This window comes from Ochotona princeps, chromosome 6 (genome assembly GCF_030435755.1).
Source record: "Ochotona princeps isolate mOchPri1 chromosome 6, mOchPri1.hap1, whole genome shotgun sequence".
NCBI classification, from domain to species: Eukaryota; Metazoa; Chordata; class Mammalia; order Lagomorpha; family Ochotonidae; genus Ochotona; species Ochotona princeps.
Genome location: NC_080837.1, coordinates 69,224,731 through 69,238,327, shown reverse-complemented (window position 1 = coordinate 69,238,327; position 13,597 = coordinate 69,224,731). Strand labels below are relative to the sequence as shown.

At 39.2% G+C, this 13,597-nt stretch overlaps 1 protein-coding gene across 1 annotated transcript in view; it reads left to right on the top strand.

Moving 5' to 3' along the window:
• The window catches only part of TXNDC16 (thioredoxin domain containing 16), an 86,019-nt gene extending 73,220 nt beyond the window's left edge, over positions 1–12,799 (top strand). Inside the window, exons 19-21 of the mRNA XM_058666441.1 lie at positions 3,782–3,942; positions 6,367–6,557; positions 11,763–12,799. Of these exons, the coding sequence (XP_058522424.1) occupies positions 3,782–3,942; positions 6,367–6,557; positions 11,763–12,022 (612 nt within the window). The 3' untranslated portion in view covers positions 12,023–12,799. The remainder of the gene's footprint in view (positions 1–3,781; positions 3,943–6,366; positions 6,558–11,762) is intronic.
• Positions 12,800–13,597: the final 798 nt, after the last annotated feature.

Sequence of the window (13,597 nt, the reverse complement as noted above, 5' to 3'; positions counted from 1 at the left end):
TTACTGGCTGTGTGTTGACTTGCCTGTTGCTCAGTTTCCACATGTGTAAAATGTAGGTCGCAGTAGCACCTGCTTCGGGGAGTTCTTACAGAGAGTAATGAGATTTCATGTGTACAGTGGTTCAAGAGAAATTAGCTACTCTTATTCATATGGTTTTTAAACATATTGTCTGTGAGAGGCCTTTTCTAAAAATTTGTGTAATAGTAGATTTAGGAATACAACATTAAACCTGGATTACTTTATTTCAGTTTTTTTATTTATATATATGTGTGTGTGTATATATATATATGTGTGTATATATATGCAAAACATACATATGTATTAAACATTGCTAAACTTTACACATTTTTTCTTCCATACATCTCTGAAGTGACACAAAGAACATTATTGTTAACTATAAATACTGACTCCTCTTGTTATGTTTCACTTGTGGTGATCTAAGTGACATTGTAGTTTGGGCATAAATAAATGACTGCAGTCTCTATTCAGTCTCTTCTGACCTTGATTTTGTCTCTTACCTTACTCCTACCAAAATTACATCTTATGAATCAAATCATTGAATTAATATATTCAGGATAGAGTTTCTAAATTAATTTTTTTTAAAAGATTTATTTTATTTTTATTACAAAGTCAGATACACTGAGAGGAGGAGAGATAGAGAGGAAGTGGAGCAGCCGGGATTAGAACCTGCGGCCATATGGGATCAAGGCGAGGACCTTAGCCACTAGGCCACGCTGCCGAGCCCTCTAAATTAATTTTTAAAGATTTATTTGTTTATTTGAAAATCAGTAATGGGAGAGAAGAGAGAGAGGCAGAGAGGCAGAGACAGAGAGAAAGAGAGAGACCTTCCCTCTGCTGATAAACTCCCCAAAAGACTGAGATGAGCCGGAACTGCACATTAGCAGGGATCTGGAGTAGAAGCGGAGCCGTCCGGACTCTCAAACTGGCACTGTTATGGGATGTGAGTGTCGTAAGTGGCAGCTTAACCACACAGTACAGGTACCTCTGAATTAATTCTTGAAGTAATCCTGAACCCTAATGACCCAAACCAATCCAGTCACCCCTGCAAAGGCCCACCTATAAACACTATTTGATTTAATTTTCTACCTGCTTATTACCATTAATGTAAGATTTAAAACTTAGAGCTTGGCAAAAGTGTGTGTGGGGGTGTGGATTTAAACTTCCAAACTATATCTAAATTACAGCAGGTAACCAGTTGGCATGAAATATTTTAACAAACCAGGTGACAAAGTCAGTGAAATAACTAATGCCTATACCTGAAATACACAATAATTAACTACAGAAACAATTATACCTCTAAAGCCTCATTCAAACCTGCTGTTATCAGCATCTGGGGAGTGAACCAGCAGATGGGTATCTGTCTCTCCCTTTCTCTTGCTTGTTTTGCCTGATATATAGACAAATAAATCCTTTGATAGAAAGAATTATTTGTTGGGAAATTAGCAAATGTCTTGTATGAATTGAGTTTCCTTGCTATATTTTCATTATAGAGAAGTTAAGAATATGTACTGACAGCTATGACCTCTCTTCTCTGAGGACACTTCAGAAAGTTCATGGAAAGTGGAAGCAAAAGATGATGTTAGTACAAAAAACTTGAAAATCTTTGCATGGGTTTTCTATATGACTCATTTTCGTGAACTTTTCCAAGATGGTTATATTCGTGCATTTCAATTAATTTTTTGCACCAAAATAAACTCCATTCTGTTTTCCATGAACCTTTTCAAGCCGATGAGCATCTTCCAAGAGCCCCAGTGGGTGTGCGTCTCTCTGTTTTTCCTTCGGCTCTTGGTGGCAGACAGAATCCCCGTCTTTTCTCCTTCAGTGTTCTCTTCCTCTGGCTTCTGCAGTACAAACCTGCAGCACAAAGCTGAATCTTCAGCCCTCTGCCTTCCCTCTGCCTCATTGGGTCACCAGCATCAACCTTCCGTTCCTTTTTTCGTTTTTTGCTATGCTCTTTTCTGAGGGAATTTTTGTCCATACCCATTACCTTTTGCCATTACTCTCTGGTGATTATTAAGACTAGAATTTCTAATCTTAACTCTCTCTCTAAATTTACAGACCTCGTGGTCAGTCTACTCTGACAGATAAAGGAAAGAGCAAGTGTTTATCACTGGTCTTTGTTTTTATTAATCTTACTGCTGTTAGTTATCTGTCTGTAAGCAGGCCTCATTGTGTCACACATCCGACACAGGGAGCCGAGAATCATACCAAGACATTAACAAGCTGGGCTCACAGCAGCTTCTTCCTCTTGTATGCTTAAGTGTGGCGTCCTTCACCTCACTGCCCTGTGTTATGTGGGGCTTCCCATGTTCATGACGCTCCCTATGCCTGCAGCACGGCTCAGGAAGGTATCTCAGGCTGTGAGGCATGTTTAAACTCCAAGACCCAGCTGCAGTTCCACTTCCCTAAGTTTTCAGTGAGCTCCCTTGCCTTGTTTTTTAGGTGACTTTTGAGCCAACAGCTTTCCTTATTGATGTACATTGGAATATTTTTAATAGATTATAGGGTTATAGCAGTGTGTGTTCTTCAGTGTTTCTTCTTCTAAGGTATGAACTCTTAAAATGAAATGGTTGTCAAGTTCTCGTGTGATCAAGTTAAGCGGAAGCTGGAGAGCAGAACACCTGAGTTCTTTGTTCCTCTCTCCCCTCCTTTGTTCGTGGGACTTGAAGCAGGCTCCCTGAAAGCTTGAGGATGGCTTGTGTGGCTCATAGGTACATCTGTAGGATGAAGTAATAGACACGGAACTAAAAGCAGAGAATCCTGAAGACTTTCTTATTATTATCTCATTACTATTTTTAATCCCAAATATGTTAGCTGTTTCCAATTTTGCTACTAGTCACCCCAAAACTCTCCTGTATAAAATTTATCTTTAAGTGGTTATTTTAATGAATAAAAAATGGACTGGATTTCTAATTTTATATTAAATTTCTTCTCTCAGTTATTTTAGTTCACGTGAGATTGCTTTTGGATTTTTAGTGTAATCATTTTGATTATCTTGAAAGGTCCCCTAACATTAGAAAGTTATACATTATGACAAACATTTTCATGGAGTTTTAAAAATGTTTTCATCAAAGTAACTTTTTTTTTAAGATTTATTTATTATTATTGGAAAGCCGGATATACAGAGAGGAGGAGAGACAGAGAGGAAGATCTTCCATCTGATGATTCACTCCCCAAGTGAGCCGCAACGGCCGGTGCGCGCCAATCCGAAGCCGGGAACCTGGAACCTCTTCCGGGTCTCCCATGCAGGTGCAGGGTACCAAAGCTTTGGGCCATCCTTGACTGCTTTCCCAGGCCACAAGCAGGGAGCTAGATGGGAAGTGGAGCTGCCGGGATTAGAACCGGCACCCAGATGGGATCCCGGGGTGCCTTCAAGGCGAGGACTTTAGCTGCTAGGCAACGCTGCCAGGCCCATAAAGTAAACTTTTAAATTCTGTTTTTTCAGTGTACTTTTATTAATACTGTCAGCCATATTGGCTAAATTGATCCAGATTTTAGCACAAGAAATTATTAGAAGTGTTACATCCTTGTAAAACTAACAGCCTATTTATTCTGATTCAATTAGCAATTGTATTTTGATGAAATGAGGTTGAATAAGAAACTCCTGAAATTCCTAGTTATTACATCTCTATTGAAATGAAAATGTGTTTGAACTTTATTTTGCAAAGTACAGTTGCATGAGTGATTTGAATTTTGTTTTTTTGTGTGTGTGTATCATCATCCCACATGGCTTTTTCTCCTCAAATTTTCTGTTTAACAGCCAGAAATCACGGTGGAAAATCTTCCCTCTTATTTAAGACTTCAAAAACCATTGCTTATTCTGTTCAGTGATGGCAACATAAATCCCCAGCATGAAAAAACAGTGCTGGTGCTGGCAAAGCAGAAACACTTGGATTCATTTACTCCTTGCTGGTTAAATCTGTAAGTATAATTTAGTTTTTTTTAGTTTGTAAGGGGTCTATAAGGGATAGTTAATACTATATTCTCATTGGAAAGTAAAACTCTCTAACTCTGCCTTTGGACTTAATATTATGAGACCAAAATGTGCCATTATGATATGTTAGTTATTCCCTCAGACAAGGTCAGACATAACCTTGTTTTAAATGGAATTTTGTTGGGCCCGGCAGTGTGGCCTAGTGGCTAAAGTCCTCACCTTGAAAGCCCCTGTGGGTGCCAGTTCTAATCCCGGCAGCTCCACTTCCCATCCAGCTCCCTGCTTGTGGCCTGGGAAAGCAGTCGAGGACGGCCCAATGCTTTGGGACCCTGCACCCGCATGGGAGACCCGGAAGAGGTTCCAGGTTCCCGGCTTCGGATCGGCGCAGCACCGGCCGTTGCGGCTCACTTGGGGAGTGAATCATCGGAAAATAAATCTTTAAAAAAAAAGTATTATAGGACAAAATTCCATTTAAACATTTATTTTTATTTTATTACAAAGTCAGATATACAGAGAGGAGAGACAGAGAGGAGAGACAGAGAGGAAGATCTTCCGTCCGATGATTCACTCCCCAAGTGAGCCGCAACAGGCCAGTGCGCGCTGATCTGAAGCCAGGAACCAGGAACCTCTTCCAGGTCTCCCACACGGGTGCAGGGTCCCAATGCATTGGGCCGTCCTCGACTGCTTTCCCAGGCCACAAGCAGGGAGCTGGATGGGAAGTGGAGCTGCCGGGATTAGAACCGGTGCCCATATGGGATCCCGGGGCTTTCAAGGTGAGGACTTTAGCCGCTAGGCCACGCCGCCGGGACCCCTATAGTACATTTTTAAGAAACTCTGAAAAATACAGAAAAATAACTATGGGAATACATAACTTTTCCTTCCTTCCTTTTTTTTTTCCTATCCTATAGTTTCAGGAGCTAGCCTGAGATGTAACAAAGGTTTGCATGTGTTTCCTGCTGTGTGTTCAGGTGGCTGGCCACTGTTGCCTTTTCCAATTGCACACTGTTCCTTGTTTGGAGTTATCAGATACCATACAAAATGTATCACACAGCATCCCGTACCATACAAAATTCATGACATAGTTTGTTTTTCAACTCATGTGAGAAATTTTAACAATTGGGCAGGATACGTTTTTGCTAGGAAGAAAGTTCATTAACAGCATGTCTTACTTCTTGAGGCAACATTTTTCTGAGTAATTATCATTGAGTATCTCAGAGTAAAAATAGTGTTTTTAAAAAATATACAGTGCTATATTAGGTAAACTATGTGTGGGTAGTTTATGATTTCCTTGTATGGACGTAATTATTGTTCATCTCTTAATTGGAAATTAATCCCTTCTTTTCCCCAAGAAACATTTTTTAATTTGGAAAGGAAGTGTTTATAAAAACACGTATCTTGTTCTTTTATAATTGTATAACTATTTAGTTTTTAAAATTTGTTTTTTAGTTTAAAATTTTTTTGAAGATTTATTTAATTTTATTTGGAAAGAAGAGTTACACAGAGGAGAGAAAGAGAGAGAGAGAGATCTTCCATCCACTGGTTCACTCCTCAGATGACCTAAGTGGCTGGAGCTAGACTGAAAAGCTGATCCAAAGCCAATAGCCTGGAGATTCTTCAGGTGTCTCATCCGGGTGCCTGGGCCCAAGTCTGTGGGCCATCCTCCACTGCTTTCCCAGACCATTAGCAGGGAACTGGGTTGCAATGGAGCACCTGGGACTTGAACTTGGTGTTCATAGGGGGGATGCTAATGTTGACGGTGAAGGCTTAACTTGCTATGCCAAAGTGCTGGCTCCTATTTATTTACTTGAAAGACAAGAGTTAGAGAGAGAGAGGAAGAGAAGAGAAATCTTGCACCTTTGATTTACTTCCAAAATGGCTATACTGGCTGTGGAACATGGAGCTTCATCCAGGTCTCTCATGTGGGTGCAGGGGCCCAAGCATTTGGGTCATTGTCAGCTGCTTTCCCTGGCACATTAACAAGAAGCTGGATTGAAAGTGGAGCAGTGAACTTGGGCAGGCACCCTAGTGGAACGCTTGTACTGCAGATAATACCTTTATATGACACCACAATGCTGGCCACAAGCTTTAGTTTTTGAACTGTCATGTGGTCAGATACTTAGCTGAACTTTGGAAAGAACCTTTTAACTTGTTAAGTCTTTGAAAGAAAGCCTGCTTTTCATTAAAAGTGTCACTGGCTGCCCCCCCCTTTCTCCTAAGAGAAATAGGACACCCCATGTTAAAAAGGAAAGGAAAAATCTGATTGCTAGTAGCAGGGTCAGAGATCTCTTGAATATTTAGGACATCTTTTTATAAAACAAAGTTATAGTTATTGAAACCAGTCTTCCATAAACTATTGCTTTCATTGTTTTGTTATAGAAAGATATATTAATGTTCCCTGTTCTCTCTTGCAGAAAAAATACTCCTGTTGGGAGAGCAATCTTGCGCATTTATTTTGCCCCCGTGCCTCCTCTTCCTGTTCTTGTTGTGTTGAATCTGCAATCAGGAGGTCAAGTATTTGCATTTCCTTCAGACCAAGTCATCACTGAACAAAGCCTCCTGTCATGGCTTAAGAAATTAGAAGCTGGATTTGAAAATCCTATCAGTAAGTGTTCCTGCCTGGTTTAATACACATAATTCCATGTTATGTTCCATAGACTTTAAACTCTAATTATAGCCAGTGACGGCTAGAATGAGTTGGATTGTTGTGTTGGTAAGTATTTTAAATGTTAATATGCTGGTGGCATGGTCTGCAAGACAGTCTTCAAATGGGAGAGTGAAGTGTAAGGTCTTTAGTCTGAGACATTTGACGCACTGATTAAGTTTTAATTAATTGGGTCCATGTTGCTTGTATTGATTACCAGTACCTTTGAAGTAATTTGAATTTTAAGATTACTTTTTTTCTTTCTGTGAAAAATGCCATGCAAATGATAAAAACTGCATTGATTGCTTTGGATAGTATAGACATTTTAACAATGTGCTTTTTTTAGTGCATAAACATGGAAGGCTTTCCATTTCTGTTTTCAATTTCTTTCATCAGTGATTTATATCTTTCAATATATAGATGAATTTCTTGGCTAATTTTCTTCCTAAGTATTTCATTTTTGGTGCTATTATAAATGAGATTATTGAAATGCAATCACAAAGCATACAAAATTCATCCTCTTAGAACACCTGGTTCATTGGTTTATAATGTAATCACCAGGCTGTGCAACTGTCACCATCGTCCAATGCATGAGCATTTGTCAGTAGCATCCCTCTCAGGGATCTCTTCATCCCTGCATGTAGCATGGCTATCCTTCCTGTTGTGGCTTTGGATCTCTGTGTTCTCATCTCTATAAACACATCACTGTTTTTACAGATCCAAATGAGTATTGTCGTTTTGCAGCCTCTGATTCCTGATGCCCCATGGACTCACCGCCAGGGTTACAGCTGTGGGAGCTGGAGCTTGTGTGCTTCTCAAACAAAAGTGCTTTAAAGTAATAACACATTTTAAAAGTGAATGATACTTGAGTTCATAACCCAACTCACTTGGTTACTAACCACGTGGCTCTAGGAAGTCTTTCGTTTTTAAAAAAAATTTTCCCCTTCTATTTTATTTTCAATTGTATGATATAATTCCATAGGCTCTGGGATTTCTCTTGCCCCCTTTCCCAAATCCCTCCACCCACACATGATTATCCATATTATTACAGCAGTATAGTCCTTCATAAGCAGTCGTAAGTTCATTTTTCTGCTGTTGAAGTGTGTCCTGACATTGAGGGTATAGACAATGGCAGACGGTCCAGCATCCTATTGTCAAGATACATCCGACAGTCTCATTAGGAGTCCTTCTTCGATTTGGAAGTAGAGCTACATACTGCACCGTATATTCACATCTGGATATGAAAGTCTCTGTTATGCAGTGACTGTACATTCCCTTAAATGAAAAGCCATAAAAAAATCAACAGGAATAAAGTTAAAAAATTTACAATGCCATGGAGTTGTATAACATGTTACTGAATGACCAATGTGTCAACAAAGAAACAAAACAGAAAACAAAAAACCTGCATGGAGAAAATGGTGCTACTGTGTGAACTATGAGTTAATGAAGAATTTAATTAGAGAGAAGAAACTATTTTGAAGAAATAAAAACAAAATTGTCAAAACCCAGGGATTGCAGCAGAAACAGTATTAAAAGTGCTATTGATCTTATAATTTGTATGAAGGTTGCCTTATATCAGAGAGAACATATTTGTCCTTTTGGGATTGGCTTATTTCACTGGGCTTAATGGTCTCTAGTTGGGACCATTTGGTTGCAGATGGTAGAATTTCATTCTTTTTAATGGCTGAGTAGTATTCCATGGAGTCGAGGTACCGCAATTTCTTTAACCACTCCTCTTTCAGTGGGCATCTGAGTTGTTTCCATGACTTTGCTAGTGTAGATTGTGCTGCTGTAAATACAGGATTACAGATCCCTTTCTCAAATGTAGTTTTCATTTTCTTTGGATAAATTCCCAGAAGTGGGACAACTGGGTCATATGGCAGGTTTATTTAGCACTATAAAATGAGAGTATTTGTTCCTACTGTGACTTAATCACATGGCTAAACAGTAAAACAGAGCTATGTATGTGAAAATACTTTGTAATGTGTAAGCGTTGAAGTGTTATTACTCATGTGCAGATCCTTCCCTACAAGAAATACCCCTGCAGGCTTTGATTCCTGACTTTAAACCATTACCCAAAGGACAGTATCAGAATTGCTCCTCTAGTTTCCTGGCAGACTAGCAAACCTCCCACTGCAGTTTTGTTAGTGCGTTCACCACCTGAGTGCTTTGAGGAATTTGCACGGTTTCTGTGTATCGTTCCTCCTATGCTTGAATCATTCCCACAGCTGCTGCAGTAGAAGGAAAAGGCAGGACAGTACTGTGTGCACTGGTTCCTGCCTGCCATATCACACCACTCTGCTACCAGACCTGGACCTGCAGGGGCTCTCTGATATGGAGGTGGGTGACAGTGAGTTGGCCAGAACAACCAGGCCATGTAGCATGGAGCCATAGGTCTCTGCCCATAACCTTGCTGAGTGTCTTAATTCTTGTGAAACTGTCACCACTACCTATTGTTATTTGAGACGTACAGTTTGGTCCTGTTGCCTGACCTTTCTGTGCCTTGGTTTTGTCTTTGATAAAATTGTGTTAATAATTGTACTTATCTCATTCTATGCTTAGAATTTATCTATGAATATTTGTATTAATAGCACATTAACATGAACATTGATGATAATTGTATTGGGGTAATTATGCATTTGCTGTGACCCTGAGATTCTATTAAATTTCTATTAAATTTAAAAAGAACCCAGAGATTCTTTTTAAATTTCTTTTAAAAATCAATTTAAAAAGGAAACATATATATAATGGTTAGTGCCAGGCAGTTAGTAAAGGTTCGATAAATGTTATTATTATTATTATCTATTATCATTTCTAGTGTGATGAATAATGCATTTATTTTTTATATATTTATATAATAATATGTAACGCATTTATATACAATATAACACATATATAATAATATATTTATATGACTGTATGTTTATTTATAGTTTTATTTGCAATTAAAAACATTAAGAGCTCTGGTAAGTTCCTTCAACAAGTAATTAGCAAATTACTTTGGGATAGTTTGAGGCATTCTGCCACAATCTCAGACCACTAAGCTGCAGTTGTTTACCTTAAAAGATGGATATTGCTGGGCCCAGCACCATGGCCTACTGGCTAAAGTCCTCGCCTTGAACGTGCCAGGATCCCATATGGGCGCCGGTTCTAATCCCGGCAGCTCCACTTCCCATCCAGCTCCCTGCTTGTGGCCTGGGAAAGCAGTCGAGGACGGCCCAAAGCATTGGGACCTTGCACCCGTGTGGGAGACCTGGAAGAGGTTCCTGGTTCCCGGCTTCAGATCTGCGCAGCACCTGCCATTGCACTCACTTTGGGAGTGAATCATCAGATGAAAGATACTTCTCTCTGTCTCTCCTGCTCTCTCTATATATCTGACTTTACAATAAAAAGAAATAAATAAATCTTTTTTTAAAAAAGATGAAGATTGCCAAATGTTTGCTGTGCTTAAAACCCAACTTTTTAAAATACTTTAATATGCATATATTTTCATAGTGCATGCTACACAGTCATTCTTATCTATTTATTATTTTGCTTTTGAGTCTGCTAACCTAACAATACTAGTTTGAAATATCAGTTCCATGGGTTGGTTAAATGTAACACCCTGCTGATGTGCCAAGTCCTCGGACTTCGCATGAGGCTGAGTGAAGAAATGATGTATCAGCAAGTGAACTTCAGTGGTGCTGTGTGTGTACACATACAATTTTAAACTTTATTTTTTTTAAAGATTTATTTATTTTTATTGGAAAGGTGGATATATAGAGAGGAGAAGGAGAGAGAGGAAGATCTTCTGTCCGATGGCTCACTCCTCAAGTGGCCGCAACAGCTGGAGCTGAGCCAATCCGAAGCCAGGATCCAGGAGCTCTTCCTGGCCTCCCATGCAGGTTCAGGGTCCCAAGCCCTTGGGTCGTCCTCAGCTGCTTTCCCAGACCATAGGCAGGGAGCTGGATGGGAATCAGGGCCGCCCGGATTAGAACTGGCGCCCGTATGGGATCCCAGCATGCGCAAGGCGAGGACTTTAACCATTACGCTATTGCACTGGGCCCCCAATTTTAAAGTTTAAACCACACTAGGAAATTATAATCTATACATATTAAGTTTTAAAATACTAATTTTATTTATGAAGTGATATGTTTTATGAGCACTTTTGTTGTATAGCAGCATAGATTCTTTCATTATAATTTTTGCTTGAAAGCTTTGCTTTTCATGTTTCCTCATACAATTTGTTATTAAAAACAGTATTTTCATTGATCTGACTAAATTGGAGACTTCTGAAGAACCTGTCTCCTAGGGAGGGCGGAAGTGGAAATCCCTGAACCTAAGGAACTACATGAAAAATAAAAATTAAAAAAATCTGTCTGCTAAGTTGATGGAAAGTTGGTTAACTTATCTGGTATGTGAATTGTCACCTTTAATCAGCTTTCCTCTTCTAATGACTAATACTTCAGTGTCAGAAATCGTCAGCCAGAGCTCATCTAGAGAAATTACCTGTTTTGTTTCTATTTATAGTGTAGTTGTTTCCATACCAATTTGAATTAATTTTTATCAAGAACTATTTTTGTAAAACAAACTTATTTTCATAAAGTTTGTGAAAGGATGTTAATAGAAAGCTTCAAAAACAGCACATGTTTTTAACAGCACATGTTTTAAGGTGAAACAGACATTTGTGTCAGTAGGCAAATGTATATGTGTAAGGTGTATGCATAATTCCATTATAAGTGTAAGGAAACATTTGTATCAGGAGCTACATTTACGTGTGAATGACTTGTAAGAAATGGTTACATTCTTTGGAGAAGGAGACTGGAGTGGGGAAGGAATCAGGACACTGCCTTCGAACTTGTTCCTGACATGATTAATCTTGTTAAATTTGCTGGCATTTAAGAAAAAAAAATCTCAGCAAGGGTTAAGTGGCATTGATATTGTGGGTCTTTATTTTTCCCATTAATACTTTTATTTAGGAAAAAATAGCTTGTAACAAAAAATTCAAGTGGATAGAAAGAACAAATACATTGTTACATATTGGTAATGACAGTAAAAAAAACTAGCTTTGCTTAAATAGGTAAAACTAATAAAACTCTCACTGCTGTAAAAACATTTTTCGAAATAAAGCGTTTTTGTCACGATGTTGTAGTTGATTTTAACTGGTAATTGTCTTTTTCTTGATAGCAACCTTGCCAGCTCAGGAATGGAAGCCTCCGCTCCCAGCTTATGATTTTCTAAGTATGATGGATGCTGCAACATTTCAACATCCCACTGGGAAAGCTCCCGCGTGTACGAAAGAACCTGATGTGCAGGAGGGCGATAAGGAACATGATGAATCGACCACCCAAAGAGAAACAACCGAACCAATGAGAACAAAGCATTGGAATAGAAATAATTGGTTTAAACAAGCAGAGAAATCATTGAGGAGAGAGAAAGAGTTATGATACACACAAGTAAGCTAGTCTCACAGAGAGTGCTTCCCCAAGTCTTCTGTCATATTTGATAGGCTGAAGAACTTGTTCCATTAACTAATAATACTAAATCATTTCTAGTGTCTCAACCAACACTCTGTTAACACAACCGTTTCTCAGCTAGAGTGCAGTTTTGCTCTGCAGGGAGGGATGTTTGGCAATGTCAAGAGAGATTTTTGATGTTGTAACTTACAGTTATTGTTGGCATCTAGGGAGCGGAGGCAGGGGTGTTGCTAAGTGCTTGCCCACAAGTACCCAACCCAAAATGCCAGCAGTGGCAAGGCTGAGTAATCAACTCATGGCAGATGGGGCTTGCTGTATTTCCTGGTTGTGCTTAGTTACCACGTTGGAAAAAAAAAAAATCTTACTGAAGATAGACATTGATTGGCCTTACACTGATTATTATCTGGGCACAACTCATACTTTTGTTATAAATTTGTTTTTTTATGGGATTTTTCAGAAAGTGATGAGGTAAAACCAGAAAATGACATGTATCAGTACTGTACAGTAATGCATGTATTTATTTACTTACTTATGTAAGTTAAATTACTGGATTTCTAACTGAACAGGAATTAAAACTTTCTGCCATCTCCCGTTCACATAAAGGCTCCCTCATCTGAGCCATATCTGCATTCTTCCTACGTAAGCTTTGGATGAGTCAGTTGATCTCTGCAATCAATAGGAAATGCTACCTAACAGCAAGCATGTGGAAATATGTAACTGGTTAATCATTATGCCAGCACTGTTGACAGGCATTAATGCATGGTCCTTTACTAATTTTAAACAGTGTCTGGGTTTCAGTCTACCTTTCAAAGCTTTCTTTGGCCTTACACAGGCTTTTCATTTTCCAAAAGAGTCATGAGCATAAACTTAGGGAATTAAAAAGAGATAGCTCATGGGATATTTTAGCACAAGGGCTGGAAGTAATGGATGTTTGCCCTCTAGAACAAGTCAGGCTGGACAGGGAAAGAATCAGGATGCAAGAGATGAGACCTTTTGCAGAACGTACGTGTGCACCTGCCACCAACTCCATTGGAGAACTAGGGGAACACACAGGAAAACTGCAGCCACTCAGGGCAGAGGAGAGCTTCAGGAGTCCTCAGAGCCAGATGAGATGATCTGGCAGAAGCACCTGAAAAAGATGCAAAGGACACAACAGCACGGGCCATGCTGAAGACTCCTGAGTCTTGTGTTTCCATGGGAGTGGCTTTCCCCGTCTACATTCTTCCTCTTTTCGGTAGAATTTAGATTTCTTTTGTGAGATTACCTCTTTGTTGTTCTGAATGACTTTCCATAACCAAGATTTCCAGGACACCTAGCATTGCAAAAGTTAAAAAAAATAATAAAAAATAGGTGGAACTAACTCATCACTGAGCTGTTACTTGCTGCTGCAAAGATCAGAGGGCAGCCTTGGTTTTCAAACCAAAACGTTTCTTCTAACCCTGTGAACTATCCAGCATCCCCATTTTTCTTAAGTTTCCTAAAGTCAAACATATGTTGCCTGCAACCAGACATTCAACTCATTCAGAGTAAGTGGTCCAATGGAGA